Consider the following 16,884-nt stretch of genomic DNA (forward strand, 5'->3'; position numbering starts at 1 on the left):
CTTCTATCAACTATTCTTCAGGGTAGAATCAAAGCTGTATATTGTATGTTAGCTTCTGTATGTTAGCCTTCTTACTAATTTATTCTTAATTCATGTAACTTGGATGAAGTTTTAGCTGACTGAGTAATGTCTATTCTGTACTAACATACTTGGGAATATGAATCTTTTGAAGATGTTTTTATTTATGTGTGTCCTAGTTTTCTTTCTGTTGCTGTTTAAAACACTCTGGGAACCTGGGGGAAAAATGCTTGATTTGGCTTTTACTTCCTGATTACAATCACTGAGGAAGTCAGAGGAAGAGCTTAAGGCAGGAACCCCAAGGTAAAAAAAAAAAAAAAAAAAAAAAAAAAAGAGCACTGCTTGCCTCTTAGTGGTTCACCATCAGCTAGCTCTCTACAGGCCAGGTCCACCTTCCTAGGGATAGTGCTGCCCGAGACTGGCTCCTCCCAATCCAATCAAGACAATCCTTTATAATCACAGCAGCAGGCCAATCTGATCCGTGGAATCCCTCGGACATGATGCCCTCTGAGCAGTAGGCTGTTATCAGGTTGACAACTGAGGCCAACTAGAATAGCGTGTATGTTATATGCAGGGGTTCCCTTGGAGGCCAGAAGAAAGGCAGAGGCTCATGAACCCGGAGTTGCAGTTTGAGCTGTCCAGTGCGTGGGTACCTGGAACTAAATATGGGTCCTCTGAAAGAGCAGAATTATGAGTTTGTCACTTGCTGGTTAGCTATCTTAGAATGTTCTTTTTCAAACATCACACTTCCTAAAACTTAGCTGCTAAGATGGGCTGTTGTATGCAAACCTATAATCCCAGCTACTTATGAGTCTGAAGCAGGACATCTAGTACAGAGAATTGCAGTTAAGAAATAAGAGCATGCCTTTTTAAAAGCCACACCATAATTCAGGGTATGGGAAGTGCTCAGAGAATACTAACTCCTATCATGTAGGTTGGTGGAACTGCTCATCTAGCATGCACAAGGGCCGAGCTTTGACCCCCAAGCACTGAGAAGAGGGGGAAAGTGAATGCTTTTGGCATACACCAACTTATTTAAGTGCGTTTATCAGCACTTCTGACAAAAGTTGCTTAACTCCCAGTTGTGTATATTTCACAGGCATTGAAGTAAAAGGCAGCTGGAGAGATGGCTCAGCGGTTAAGAGCACTGACTGCTCTTTTCAAAGGTCCTGAGTTCAATTCCCAGGAAACACATGGTGGCTCACAACCATCAGTAATGGGATCTGATGCCCTCTTCTGGTGTGTCTGAGGACAGCAACGCGTACTCTACTCATATACACAAAGTAAATTAGTTAAAGTAAAAGGCAAAGAAACTTTACGGGCAATCTCATATAACCAAACAGCACAGAACAATTTTCTGTCCTGTCCGACAGAAGAATTAAACTGCTTCGAAGAATTAAAAAAAAATAAAGAAGTGCACACACAAGCACATGGCGATATGCAATAGAAGTTTGAAACAAACGTGGCCAGGCAGAGTGGTAGTTCATGGTTACCACTTCAGCATCTGGGAGGCTGAGACAGGAGGATTACTAGCAAAGCCATCCTTGGCCACATAGTAAGAACCTCTTCAAAACCATGCCTAGCCAGTCGTGGTCAGTTAGCCTGTAACTCCAGCATTGGAAAGCTGAAGCAGGATTACAGATTCAAGGTCAGCCTAAGATAGAACCTGTATGCAAAAGGACAAAAACCAACACAACCTAAAGACTGAGACACGGTGAGTAGCCTAGAACGTATATCCTTATGCCTGTGTGGAAAACCATTTAAGGCCAGCAAGCTGTTCCCGAGGTCAATGGCGTTTCCCTACAGATCAGCCACCTAAGGACACAGTGCAACCACCAGCAAAGCTCGGCAAGGAAAAAAAATGGAACCATTCCTTTACTGTAAAACTTAATTTAATGATTTCTGTGCTTTTCCTTATAAGAATAAATCATGGCAGTTAATCTTCAATGCTGAAAACCAGAGGATTGGACAAAAATCACATTTATTTCACCAGCTCCAGGTGCAGATAGAGAAGTGAATCCACAAAGCTCAAGATACTACTTCAGTGACCACCTGATACACAAAGACGCAGGGTGGACAGCAGACATGGGGCTCCTCAATTACAAACAAGAACTTGAAAATCTTTAGGCTATAATATTCTATGTACATCACGTAGGAAATGAGCTAATTTACAAGATGCCAATAAAGTTACTACAATCAAACAATCCTTCACAGAAAGAATAGTCCCAACCCCAGACCAGAATGGGGTTTCGGTCACTCGCTCACCAGATGATATATTCACTTTGTGATATTTTCACTTCTGGTAAATTCTGAAAAACACCATGTCTTAAACTAGAAGGCAAACATTATTGTTGAGAATTTCTGAACTGATCAGTGCATGTAAAAGGCTTAAAAGGCAATGTCAACTTCAGCCTTGGGTGGCATGAAGTGGCGAGTTGTACACTAATACTTCTTCCAGTTCCTGAAACCTTTCGGTGAGGCTAGCAATACGGCCTTTAAAACCTCCTCACGAAAACTACTTAAATATATATACTTATTTGTTCCCACATATACAGATCTTGGATGTAGAGTAGAAAGTTCTCATCTGGAAGAGTACTTGAAGGTCGTTAAGGTCCTTATCACTCAGCAGCCAAGTCCGGCGCTCATTTCCGCTCCCCAGAAGCAATGTTAGTTGCCAGCTGCAGTAGAGGAAGGTGGAGAGTGGGGGTATTCACTCTGACTTCTTCCCGAGCTTCTTCGTTTTTTCAATGTAGGCGTGATACTGGGCATCTGTCCCAAAGAGCCTATCCCACCACGTGAAGGTGGAGGCGTAATTCCCAATGAAGTTCATGTGGTGGAAATCGTGGTGTCGAGCACCCGTATAAAAAGGGATGAAGTTCAGGGGGTTGATCGGAATATAGTAGCCGCTGAAACGAGAAGGATACAGGGTATTCACGAGACGTGTTGTACGAATGGTTCTTTTTTTTTAATTAACAATTACATGCTCATTAACAAGAAGCATTCTTCTTTACCCAAATCATTTAATTCCTCAAAAGCTTACAAAAGATAAAACCTCCACCCCAGTGGTTGGGAGATGAGCAGAGGGACGGACGGTCAGCATGTGGCCAGCCTGAGTTACAAGTGAATTCCAGATCAGCACGGGCTTTGCAGCCCCAGCAGGGAAGCCAACAACAAAACAACAACAAACTCACAGGAACAAGTAAATGGTAGGGAAATTTGACAACCTTAAAAGATACATGCAAATCTGACACCAGGAAATTACAAGGTGAAGTCCATAATGCTACTTGTGTTAAGAAAAGGTTGTATGTGGGGTTGGAGAGATGGCTCAGTGGTTAAGAGCACTGACTGCTCTTCTAACGTATAAATCCCAGCAACCACATGGTGGCTCTCAACCAGCTACAATGAGAGCTGATGCCTCTTCTGGTTTGGTCTACTCTCTTTAATCTTGGTATCTAAAACCGGCTATAATTCTTTATCCCGTCTCCAGTCTGTGGAAAGGAAGCATCTAAAGCATGAACATATTACAAGCAGTGGCTTCCCTAAGTGCAGGCTTTCATCAACCCTACCCGGAGACAAGCAACAACCTCGCGTGGCAGAGGCTCCAGGCTTCAGCACTCTTGGGACTGAGGCTCAATGCAGCAGTCGGCACTTTGCCTGACAAGACGCGTGCTGTGTGCTGTTGTCACGCAGTGAATGGTAGGTAACAGGTCAGTCTATAAAACATCTATTACGTGAACGTTTATTCAGTGATTATTATCCTCTTTTAAAAATAGCATGAGAGATGGCTACTGCTTGAAGTGCTTGTGGTGCAGGCCTCAGGACTAGGGCTGAGATCTCCAGAGACCCACATCAAAGCTGGGCAGCCTGCCTGTAATTTAAGTCCCAAAAGGCATGGGGATGGGATAGCCACAGACCCAAGGCTGTCGCCTTCTGGGTTTGACTGAGAAACCCTGCCTTGGAAGAGTGATCATGTTTACATATACCGCCCACACATAAAAACATGCATTCACACACACAGGCACACCAACACACAAAATAGAAAAATCATGTCTTTTACCTGAACAAAAGCATCACTCACCTGTGCACGTCGATGGTCTCTAGCAAACGCAAGGTCACCCATGCCCACAGAAGAATTACGTGATCACACAAAAGCACAATTCCAATGAAAAATCCAGTCCCAAGAATCAGGGTTTCCAAAGGATGTGCGTACTCTGCTTCGATTCCAAATGGGGCCTAAAACGGAGAGTGAGAATTCCTTACTGTACTGTGATGGGTGACTCGTGTGTCAGCTTGCTGAGTGAGAATTCCTTACTGTACTGTGATGGGTGACTCGTGTGTCAGCTTGCTGGCCTCCAACTGTGCTGTGCTGTGCTGATGTTTGAACCATGGGCAATGTCTTATATTCTCCATTGAGTCTGGGGACTTATGAGCAAGAAAGAGGCTTCCAAGGAAGAAGGGATTCACGTGATGGCTACAGAGACCACACCTCCCTTTTCAGCTTTTTCCCTGCTACACTTGGGCCTCATACTGAAAAAAAAAATCAGTTTTTTTTTTCTTTTTGAGACAGGATCTCTATAGCTGGAGTTGGCCTGGAACTCATGATGTCCCTGCCTTAGCCTAAGTGTTAGAATTACAGGTACATACGTCCAGACTTCAAATGAACCAAGGTTCGTATTAGTTTTGTGTTGATGTTCCCGGGAGAAGCCTAACATATTCAATTTATACACACAGTTTTATAAAATTATATTGTTTGTGTAAGTAATGATAGTAATCTAGCTATACATATACAAATAATAACAGTTCTCAGCAAAGTTCTTATCAACCAGAAGGTCTAGAGATATGAATGTCTTATATTCTCTTATAGTCTCTTATCTAGCTTAAACTTTAATTAAACACTTATTTACATGTGTGTGTGTTCATGTGCTTGTGCACTGAGGTCACAGGACAACCCTTGCGAGTCATTGTACTTGCTTTAGTTTAAATAATAAGCGCTTGTTTATTAATCTCGTTTATTTAAACCTAATATTACTATACTGACTACTAATCTGCCAGGCACCTAGCTATATCAGGATGGCCACCTGAACGTCCTGATGTGATGGGAGGATGAGAACCTGAACTATTCTGTGTAAGTCTTTAAATCTCGATTTACCATGAATGTACACAATTACAGGTATGTGTGCACATGAGTACAGGTGCCTGTGACTATGAGTGGCCTAATAATACAGGTGCTAGGAACTGAGCTCTGATCTTCTACATGGGCAGTATGGGCTCTTAATCATTCAGTTATCTCTCCAGGACCCACCATGACAGTTTGACACCGAAGAAAACTGTTTGGCAGGGTTCTGTATGTACAAGAACATCCTGTTATGCCAACAGGAAGTAAAATAAAGGGAACCAAAAGCTGGCTCAGTGGGTGAAGATGCCTGCTATTTAAACCTGCAGGTGGTTTTGGTTTCTCTCTGCATGGGAGAGGGCTGCAGAGAGGCTGGTGATTTAAAGAACTTGCTGCTCACAAGAGGACAGAGAACAAGTTCAGTTCCCAGGATCACGAACACCCTCTTCTGGCTCTCAGGGCATTTGAACATGGGGTGGACACATATACTCAGGTGCATAAAGATAGTTTCTATATATTTAATATATTAATCAAATATGATATTAATTAAATATATTATATAAATGTGTGTATGTGTGGGTATATATATTCATTTTAGGGAGAGTTGACTCCACAAAGTTGTCCTCTGACCCTACATATATCCTACCCACTATATCACATATGTGCATGTACACATGCACTCAGATACACACACACACACACTAAAACTCAAAAAAAAAAAAAAACCCAACAAAACCCCCCCCAGGTTTTTCCACTTTAGTAGAAAAAGCCTGAGCTGTGTGGCTGTGACCCTAACATACCTGAAACTCATGGTGGATTTTATGAATGTATTTATAAATCCTCTTGTGGTGAAGGAGTCTGTGCAGGAAGTAGTGCCAGGTATCCTCAATGACTGCGCAGCCCAGACACCTTGCCAGAGTTAAATACCTGTGAGAGGCAAACAGCACTGAGTACACAGTAACCATGACTTGAGCTGCTGCTCAGATATTAAATAAACCCAATACCCAGCCTGATCGAACTGCATGTGAGCCATCAAATTCTCCCTGCTTCGAGAGAGCTGAGCTGGGTGTGCTGCCTCACACCTTTAAATCAATCCAGCCCTTGAAGGCAGAGGCAGGTAGACCTCTGAGTTTGAGGCCAGCCTGGCCTATATACTGGGCTCCAAGCCAGCCAGTGCTACACAGTGAGACTTGCTTTCAAAGAAACAATGCTGGTAGATAGGGCTACATGTTACAATAGGAAAAGGGGGGTTGGGTTTAAGGAGTGTGACCCTATTTACATTATATTTATGTTGCCAAAGACCTGGGTACAAAATCAGTTTAAAAACCAGTCTGAAGTTAACAGTAAAGTCATTGTTTTTTCTATCAGAGAAATACTTAATTTAAATAAGATAATGAAAAAATAATTTATTATACTAATATGCTCAACCATCTTCTTTAAATACTGAAATATTTAGTAGTAGGAAGATGAGAACCTGAACGCATCCCTCATGTAATTATCTCTAGATTACTTACAATATCTAACAACGTGCATGAAGTGTAATTGCTGTACTGTTGTTCAGCGAATAACAGAAAAAAACATGTACATGGTTTAGAAAAGATTCAACTTTTTTCTTTAATGTATTTTTATTTTGTGGAGACAAGGTGTCCTCGTCTCCCAGCAGGCTGTGGACTAGCTGTGCAGCCCAGGAGGACGTTGCTGCCTCGGCCCACCCACCCTCACTTCCTGAGGAGGAGGAGAGGAGGTGCGTGCTAGCACATCCTAACTGAAAGATTCATTTTAAAAAGTGTATCTAAGTTCTGGTACATGGATATCCAGTTATAACAGGACATAATACATTTCAGGGTATTAACTAAATGAAAACGATAAACATTAAGCAAAATGTAATTAAAAAAATAAACCATGAATGAATATGAACATCAAATTATCAATGACATACCATCTTGGCATTCTTTCCCAATCATATGGAATACTGAAATACTCTGTAAAATAGTATGTTCCACAAATCAGAGGCAATTGGATAAAAAAATGATTAAATAGAATTTTTTTCAAACACTTCCATTGGCCTTCGAAGGTTTCTGGTTTATCCTATAAAGGAAAAAAAAATCACAATATTTAAAAGTAGTCAGCTATCAATAGTTCAGGTGAGCAGGTAGAAGTAAATCCTTAAAATTTTCTCTAATATATATAATCCCTGCGTTCGCAGTGACATCAGTTTCCTTAGCAATAGAAGAAGTTACACACAGTAACTTAGAGTGCATCTGCATCTCTACTCTAAGGAATCTTTGACCCCACTCCAGACCTCAAGACTAGGACCAAAGACAGAGTAACCTGAAACTCAGGCTTATCTGTGATGGTGCCTTCGGTTTCCTGCCTAGACTCTGAAACTCAGGCAGCTCTACGCAGAAAACCAATACAGCTTGGGGGGGGGGGGGGGGAGATGGTAGAAAATGGCACCTAGCACGCGTGACTGAGACCCTGGGCTTCCTTAGCATGAGACTAGAATAATCAACTACTATTGTTCTACTGTTATAATGAATAAAACCACAGGCTGTTGTTTATATGGTATGTGCAAGCTGGCTGACACTTAAATGTATACCTAGTAAAATACCAGAGCTTACTGGTTCTTACTTAATATGCACATCTGTACCCCAGTATGAAAGGACACCCCTATTGGGGTTGTGGACCTCAGAGATATTTTACTTATGCTTTTCTTCTGAGGAAAAATATCAAAATGTGATCTTTTTTGCTCATATTTTTGTTTAAGAAACAATCCTGGCCAAGTCTGCTTTACTTACCACACACATAAAACTTCCTCTAACTCACAAACACATGAAGTAAGTGTCCAGTTGTGTAGTCACTCTGAAGTGGAAAGAGCTTTGTGCTGTGTAAGCACCATGCTTTATGTGCATGGTCTTTGGCCTGCATGTATGTGTACCATGTATATACCTGGTGTGCCTGGAGGCCAGAAGAGGGCATTAGATCCCCTGGAACTGAAGCTACAGACCTTTGTGAGCTGCCATGTGGGTGCTGGAACCAAACCCAGGTCACCTGGAAAAGCAGCCAGTGCTCTTAACCACTAATCCATCTTTCTAGCCCCTAGCTCGTGTGTGTGTGTGTGTGTGTGTGTGTGTGTGTGTGTGTGTGTATGTGCACACGCGCACATTTTGGTAAGGAGGGAAGTGTGTAATATTTTTTGAGTCAGCCCTCATGTATCTTATGGCCTCACACTTCCTATAAGTAGCAGAGAATAGCCTTGAACCTGATCCTCCTGCCTCCACCCAAGCACTAGGATCCCAGTGTATGCCGCACCTGTTGTGGAGACAAGGGCAATTTTTTAAGTTAAAACATAGTGTTCTATGTGTCAATATAATTCTTGACTGTGTTATCTTGGACTTTCTAAAGCACTGAAGAAAAGACATGAATCATTTTGTATACGTTTCAATCACAGCGTGCGGTTCACAACTCAAAAACAGAAGCGGCCGTCACTATTTTTAATTTATTTGGTTTTGTTTTTTTCATTTAATTAATTGTGCTGTTGAATGGGAGGATACAGCCCAGGGTCTGTCTGCCTTTCTTTTTATTTTGCTTTATTTTATTTTATTTTGGTTTATTCTGTATTGTTGTTGTTTTTGATACAAGGTCTCACTACGTAGCCTTGACTGACCTAGCACTTACTATGCAGACCAGACTGGCCTCAAACTCATCAAGATTCTCTTGCCTCTACTGGGCTCCAGATCTTGCTCAGGCTAGACAAGTGCTCTACTATGAAGCTACAAGCTCTAGGCTTTCTTTCCTTCTCAGCCCCTTTATGTTACAAGTTTGTATTGATTTGACACCACTATTTAAGTACTGAAAAAATTCCCAGCCTGGATTTTGATGGCCGTGACTTAAAAAGATGACACGGAGCACCGACTTGCGGCCATTCTTTCTATTTAGCCCTTCATTAGCTGTAGCAGATTAGGATGTGGGATTCATGGTGTTTCTGTGGGCCTGCACTGACTGAAACCCACAGCCTGTGTGTGCTAGGCTAGCACTCCCACATGGACGCCATCCTCCGGCCTGTTTATTCTTCTTCCTGACACGCTTTTTTTTAAGGCCACCCACACACCCTGAGCTAAAACAGCTCTTCTCTGGAAAGGGAACACCACCTATGACCAAGCAGTCATCTGTAGAGGGCAGCGGAGGAAGAAAGGGTGCTTCAGCTTGGGCGACATGGTGACTCAGCCTTACTTCTCAATGAATCAGTGGTGACACAATGGCCAGTCACTTCAGTGACTCAGAATTCATGGCATTCTGACTAGTTTCTCAGGTCTGGTCTTTTCATTAAAAGCACCTTGGAAGTGTTCTGACTTTAACAAAGGCTGACAGAAGTTTCTGGGCTGCCTCTCCTTTTTATTCCCTTTCCCTTTTCTCCTCTTGGCCTAGAGTCCAAGGTACCCTGACACCTAGGCTAGCTGCAGAGGCACCTGTGTGAGCCCTTCCATCTAGTGACTCACTGGAAGAGGCTCCAAAGACAAGGGACTGACAACATGGCCTGCACACCCAAAAAGCAGACGAGTACTCAGCATGTCCTTTGTGCCACTGCTGTGTGCCCTGGAGTTTAGCTGGTCACGATCATTTAGATTAGCCAATAGTGGCATTAAAAAACAATTCTTGGTTGCTGGTGATGGCCCATGCCTCTGAGCACTCAGGAAGTACAAGTTGAAGGCCATCCTGGGATATATACAAGATGTTATCTCAAAACAAGAACTAATATTGGAGTACCAAATGCTGATAAGTCCTTTCTGTCTTAATACTTGCCCAAATTCATCTCAGAAACCATGCTAAGCAAACAGCCAAATATTAGTAAGAGTACATTCTGAGATCTTTGTTTAAAATGAAGATAAAGTGCTGTGCATACCTGAGTATCTTGGCATGCACACATGACAGTCTTGCAAGACACAAGGGGCATTAATCCCTAATGTGGGACCATACGAAAGCTGCAGGCATTCCTATCATATATATATATATGGAATCTTTGCCTATTAACATCCAATTAGATCTGCTGAGAGTGTGGGGGGAGGGAGGACTGCGGCAGAGCAGCCACCGTCCTGTGCACAAGTTCTTTCCCCAGATAGGTTCTCTTATCAGGACTGGGGTGCACAGGTGGGGCTAGATAAAAATTATAGGTGTGCTGATGATTAAATCCAGGGCCTTGAGCATGTTTAAATACATAAACAATACCTGCCAGCTGGTTTGAAAATTAAAATTTATAAACCCCAATCAGATAAGCCTTACAGTATCTTTTTTGGTTTTTTTTTTTTTTTTTTTTTTTTTTGGTTGTTTTTTTTTTTGGTTTTTTGGATTTGGTTTTTTCGAGATAGGGTTTCTCTGTGTAGCCCTGGCTGTCCTGGAACTCACTCTGTAGACCAGGCTGGCCTCGAACTCAGAAATCCACCTGCCTCTGCCTCCCAGAGTACTGGGATTACAGGCATGCGCCACCACCGCCCAGCGCCTTACAGCTTCTTAAAGTCCACTTTTACAGACAATTCTTTGAAACACCATCAGTTATGATCTACAGTTATTTTGTGTAACAGACCACAACTTTCAAAATTAGCATAAATACACACTGAGGCTCACACAACCATGAAAATAAAAATACCAGAATGTCTCATGAAGCAGCTTAATTTGGGCTAGTTGGTGAAATAATAGCCAAGCATTATTGGCTTAAATAAAACATACTATGAAAATTAGCTTCCCCATTCCCTTATTACCTTCTTAAGCTATGTAAGTGGCTTCGTTATACTTCTACCAGACAGTACTGTTGTGTCTCTCAAAGCTCAATGTTCTCGAAAAACATCTTGAAAACCATCAGTTACAGTATTTGATCAGAAGCCCATCATACTCACCTTTTGAATCTTGTACTTTCTCATGTAAGGTATAAACTGGAATAGAAACCCAGGTAAAGAGAACAAGAAATAGATAACTTCATGAACTATCAGGGAGCCCCAGGTTGCGATCTGGAACTTTGTATAGTTATCCAACATGTAGACCCAAGCATTCTTAAAGGGCTCCTGCAGAGGATTCTCAGGCAGCAGGGAATCCACGTACTCCACAGCCAGGGATGCGGAGCTGAAGATGCCAACACTTTTGTTTGTAGCCATTTTCAGTCCTCTGCGAGGGGCCTTTTATTCCTATAGTAAGCAAACAGATACACAGAGCACTGAAATTCTGAAAAACAGCATTAAAAAATCTGCTGAATAATACCACCATCTCCATAAACACTGCACTAAAAACTAAATGTTTCTTTCTACCACAATATCTCCAAGAACAGTGGGAAGAGAATTCCAAGCTAACTTTAAAGAGATATTCAATATGTAGTCTCTGTGGGAAACCTTAATTTCATCAAGCAAGCATTAGGCTTGGGCTGTCAAGATGGCTCAGTAGGCAACTTGCCACTCAAGTTACTGAGTTTAATCCTGGAACCCAAGTAAAGATAGAGAGAACTCACTCCACAAAACTGTCCTCTGATTTACACACACATGCGTGCACATAGGCACCCACACACATGTGCTGTGTGCACACACACACAACTTAAACCAAGAAGTTTGCCAAAAGTGACTGCGTCAAAGTTCTGGCAAGAACAAAGCAGTACTCGTAAACAAGGCATAGCCCAACCGTGAAACGACAAAACTCATCCCAACACGTGATGAAAAGGGACACAGTGTGCTTTAGAAAAACCTAGTGGGAAAAGTATCAAAGCATCCATAGGCAGGCAGTTCACACAACAAGAAAGCTACATGGTGCCCACAGCCCACAGGCTGTGAGAGGCTGGGGAGAGGGCGCCTGTATGAGCACAACACCGGCTTCAGGCTCACTGCTCCCTCACAAAGCTAAGGTACAGCAGCAGACAGTCGCAGCCCCAGCACTCAAACTGAGGGGCTCCAGGTTCAGTGAGGGAGCCATCTGGAAAAAATAAGGTATGGAGCAACTGAAAGAAACAGCCTATGCTGACCTCTGTCTCCTTCCCCTCAGGCACTCAAAGGCAGTCAAGCCTACACAAACCAAGAAACTTTCTTTCCTCAAAGGAGGAACACCAGAGAGATACTTTTGCCAAAATGGCAAACCTTTTAATATTCAACAATACTCAGTGCTCAGGCCTGGTGTGCAAAGGGGCATTATCTACACTGTTGGCTTCGGACAAATCAGGTTATCATTTGCAAAGAAAAATTTTTTAAATTAAAAAAATAAATAAATAAAAAAACAAACCCAGCAGTGTCGATATAATCCAGAAATAATTCTATCCTTCAACTCACATGTGGAAGAGAAACAAGTGACACTTACCTGGCAACAGAGTATTCAAGTCCATAAGCAAGAGATGAGTTAAATAAACGTTACTGCATCCTTCCACAGGCAGTAATACAACTGTCTAAAAGAACTAGGGAGCTATGCATGGGGCTCACACCTGTAATGCCAGTGCCGAGAGCCTGCAGCAGGAGATCGCTGAGAGTTCAAGGTAAGGCTGATGTACATAGGAAGATGTCCTCAAGACGCCCCAAATAACAAGCAAATAAATAAACTGATAACGATGAAAGCTCTGACCACCACGTAAGATACTGTTTAAACACACCCCTGCCCTACCGCAACTTCAGCAATGATCCACGCACACCGTCTGTCACCGAAACCTCACGCTCTTCCTTCAAAAATGCAAGCGGCTACACTTTCATTCTTTTTTTTTTTTTTTAAAGTATTCTTATTTTATGTGCACTGGTGTTCCACCTGCATGTATGTATCTGAGTAGACTTTAAGTTACAGACAGTTGTGAGCAGCCATGTGCATTCTGGGAATTGAACCCAGGTCCTCTAGAAGAGTAGTCAGTGCTCTTAACCACTGAGCCATCTCTCCAGCTCCATACTTTTATTCTGAAAAGGGGGGCAAAAAAAAAAAAAAATAAAAGGAGGGGTGGAGGATGGGTTGGTGGTGACTCCTAGGATCTGACTATACCTGAGCCTGACTCTGAGCACCCACGCTGGGTGGCTCACAACTGCCTCTAACTCCAGCTCTAAGGGGTCAGATTCCCTCTTCTGGACCTCCAGGAACCCGCAGTTCCATGTATGACGTCAGTCCTCCCAACTGCCCACCCTATATACAAGTAATCAAAATTCAATCAAAACCCAAGACACACTTACAGAATAGCATGTAGAGCAGGAGCCAACTATGACTCTGGAAAGCGCAAGCCCCTGGTTTTTATATAAGTCATGTACTTCCTCTGAACATGCTCATCTCATGCATGTGCACATAAGACACACACAGAAAATGTACTGGATAAAACTCATAGAGGTGGTCTGTGAAGAGACAGGAGCAACTTTTCCCTGTTACATTTTCTATACAACTTTAGTTTCTCTTTTCTTTTGTTTTCTTTTCATTCCGTTTTGAGACAGTTTCTCTGTGTAGCCCTGGCTATCTTGGAACTCACTTTGAAGATCACCGTGGCCTTGAACACACAGATCCACCTGCCTCTGTCTACTGAGTTCTTGGATTAAAGGTACCATACCCAGCTCATTTTTTTAATAATTTTAATCTCTTAAAGGAGAATATATGGTACCTATCTAATAAATGTTAGCTAGCCTAACCAGCCACCAATCAAACGTGATGAATTTCATCATGAATCTCACTTCTGTGAAAATATCTCTGCTGTTTGTCATTTATGAATTGACATTGACCATTCCATAAAAACACAAAACAAAACAAGAAATGTATTTTAGAGCTCTGTTGGTAAAATGCATGGCTAGCATGCACAAAGCCCTGGGCTCCATTTCTAACATCACACGGACTAAGTATATGTGTAATCCCAGCACTCGGGAAGTAGAGGCAGGAGCATCAGAAGTACAGGGTGATTCTTGCCTTTAACACATCAAGTTCAATGCCAGCCAAGGTAAAGGATATATAATCTCAAAAAACAACAGTCTTAGAAGGATTAACAATAGGCACTTTTAGAATGTTCTACCACTTCTATGCCAGATCTCTTATCTTAGTCTATGTGACAGATGCTACGAATGTAAATCACCCTCTCTCAGACCTCCAAACTCACACCAGTCCCACTCATTATCCTCCTGCACCTGCTGGCCTCACAAACTGTCCTCATCCTTTTCAAGAATAAGTCTTCCTATGTTCTTTTGGCTTTGCTTTGTGCCGTGCTGTGTTGTTTTGCTTTTCTAGACAGGGTTTCTCTGTGTAGCCTTGGCTGTCCTGGAACCCACTCAGTGGAACAGGCTAGCTTTGAACTCACAGAGGTCCACTTGCCTCTGCCTCTCTACTTCCTAAGTTCGTATCTTACCAAGGACATGACTCTCCTTTATCCTATTTCATTTCATGTCCTTCACGCTCACAAGAAGCCCACTTTCTTCATTCTAAAAATACATACATGGGACTGGTGACCGGGTCAGCAGTGAAGGGCACTTGCTGCTCTTGCAAAGGACCCAGGTTCAGTTCCCAGCACTTACATCCAATTCCAAGGGATGTGACACCTTCTTCTCACACCAAGGGTGCCAAGCTTTCACTGACAGAGATGTAGGGAAAACCCTCGGTATACATATTCAAATCTGCTTTTCGAAAGAAAAACCTCCCTACCTCATCATTCACGGGGCTGAAATAGAAAGATGGTGAGTTTCAACTTGGCTGGAGTGAGACACTGTCTAGGAAAAGAGAGGAGAGGGGAGAGTAAAGGGAGGGAAAGGAGGGGAGGGAAGGGAAGAGGAGGGGGAGAATTCCTAATCTCTGTCATCTCTTCCAAGCCACCTCACCCTTCTTACAATCAAAGTCCAGATTAAAAGTGCCACCCTCTACCCACACAGGTCTTTTACCACTGAGCTCCTCACCCACATGGAAGATCTTGTCAACTGTTACAAGACTATCATTCCAATCTCCATTTTTCCCAAGGTCATTACCAAATTTGACAACGACCAAATGAATACCCACTTCCTCAGTACATGCCCCAGATCTTGTGAGCCCTAATTTTATTGCAACCCCCCCCAAAAAAAACCTCAACAATAATTCGTCAAGAGGGGGGGCTGGAGCGGTTAAGAGCACTAACTGCTCTTCCAGAGGTTCTGAGTTCAATTCCCAGCAACCACATGGTGGCTCACAACCATCTGTGATGGGATCTGATGCCCCCTTTTGGTGTGTCTGAAGACAGCAACTGTGCATTCATATAAATAAAACTTAAAAAAATGTTTTGTCAAGAAACCTCAATAAATATCACCTGTTAAACACTGAACATAAGACCTGGCACACTGCACCTAAAATAAGCTAACAATTATTGAGCACCTTCTGCATGCCCGGTATATGCTGTCATTTTAAGCTAAACCCTTGCCTCACTGTGAAACAGAGGAACACCCATGATCTTCGGTTTTCGAATGATGAGCTGAGGTTTAGGATGAGAAAGTAACCTGTCCAAAGCGCACAGATGCTGAGTGGAGGAGTAGAGCCAGCCCAGGCCTCCTGCTGGTCTACTCACGCTGACTCCACGTTCTCACTTCCCATTGCTTTCTATTTCCATCACTATGCTCAACTTATTCTTAAAAAACAATCACAAAATGCCCCTGCTGTCAAATCCAATACTCTTTGGAACTTAAGAGCCCAGCTTACAACAGAGATGCCCTGCTTTAAGAACTTGATGATACCGATCGATCACCTGTAACTCCTATCCTGATCTAGGTTCTGACTATCCAAAAGGCTGCTGACCGCCTCCTAAAGTGCATCAGGTGCCCCTCCCAAACACGCTTTAATGCCTAACTCGAGGAACTTCATCACCTCCAAAAGAGGTGTTCTAGTCTCTACCTCGGCATCCTCGACTAAGTCCCCCAACTTCCACACAATGCTGAGACAGAGTTCAGTTACCCCGAGTTCACCATCTGTAATGAGGAGAGGAAAACAAGCATGTCATTAAACAAAGTGTCAGACAGAGAAAGTGATCAGGCGGGACAGGAGAAAGCAGGCTTTGTTGAAATGAACAGCCTGCCTCCTCAGCTTTGAGCAGCCTGCTTGCCTGGAAATCTGAATCAGGTAGACAAGACAGATCCTCGGATTTAAAAAAAAAAAAAAAATGAAAGAAATGTATTCTATGATAACTTAAAGCCTGGCTGACAATCCCAGTCCCTCTTTTAGCAATGCAGCTCAGAGAAGACTTAGGCAGAGAGTCAGGATCCATTTAAACCTAAGTTAAACCTTCACGGCTCAAGCGCGGGTAGTTCTACAGGTGAAGACTAGAACTCTCGGCCATGCATCCCTCTCTCAGATGAAACCACATCCTTCAGTACCTCTGGGCCACCTTCCCAGAACCACAGACACGTAGCGCACCCTGCGTCCTCCACGCGGTGATGGTGTTTTTGTAAAAAGTTTGTAAGACTTAAGTCAATGGATTGCGAACTCTTTAAAGGACAGGAAGTGTTAGCATTCCAGTTCCATCACTTGAGAACCTAGCCTCTCGCCCGGAGTCTTGCACAGCCCGGTTCCTACCCACGGCATCCTAACCGGGCTCAGCCGGACCCGACCCTGCCAGTCTCGGTCTCGGCCGCCTTCCATCCGGCTCGGGCTAGAGAGCTCCTTACCTGGCGTCCCGCGATTGACAGAGGTCTCCGCGCAAGACCGGGCAGGTGCAGCGGCCTTCTCACTACCTCTGCCGGCTCAGAGGCGGGGCCCGGAGGCCGTGCCCGGCCCCCTCCTGCCGTGATTGGTCCGCCCTACTCCCGCCTTGCCCTCGCCGTGCAGCG

The 16,884-nt window shown here is 43.3% G+C and overlaps 1 protein-coding gene across 1 annotated transcript; it reads right to left on the reverse strand.

Annotated features, from left to right (window-relative positions):
* Positions 1–1,982: 1,982 nt before the first annotated feature.
* Msmo1 (methylsterol monooxygenase 1) lies at positions 1,983–16,822 on the reverse strand. Its single transcript, XM_052162477.1, has 6 exons — positions 16,723–16,822; positions 11,023–11,307; positions 7,071–7,219; positions 5,932–6,058; positions 4,097–4,251; positions 1,983–2,924 (listed from the first exon to the last, which is right to left on the reverse strand). Exons 2-6 carry the CDS (start codon positions 11,275–11,277, stop codon positions 2,729–2,731), a joined length of 882 nt encoding a protein of 293 aa, XP_052018437.1. The 5' UTR covers positions 11,278–11,307; positions 16,723–16,822; the 3' UTR covers positions 1,983–2,728.
* Between the last annotated feature and the right edge of the window lie 62 nt (positions 16,823–16,884).

The sequence above is a fragment of the Apodemus sylvaticus genome, chromosome 18, assembly GCF_947179515.1.
Source record: "Apodemus sylvaticus chromosome 18, mApoSyl1.1, whole genome shotgun sequence".
NCBI classification, from domain to species: Eukaryota; Metazoa; Chordata; class Mammalia; order Rodentia; family Muridae; genus Apodemus; species Apodemus sylvaticus.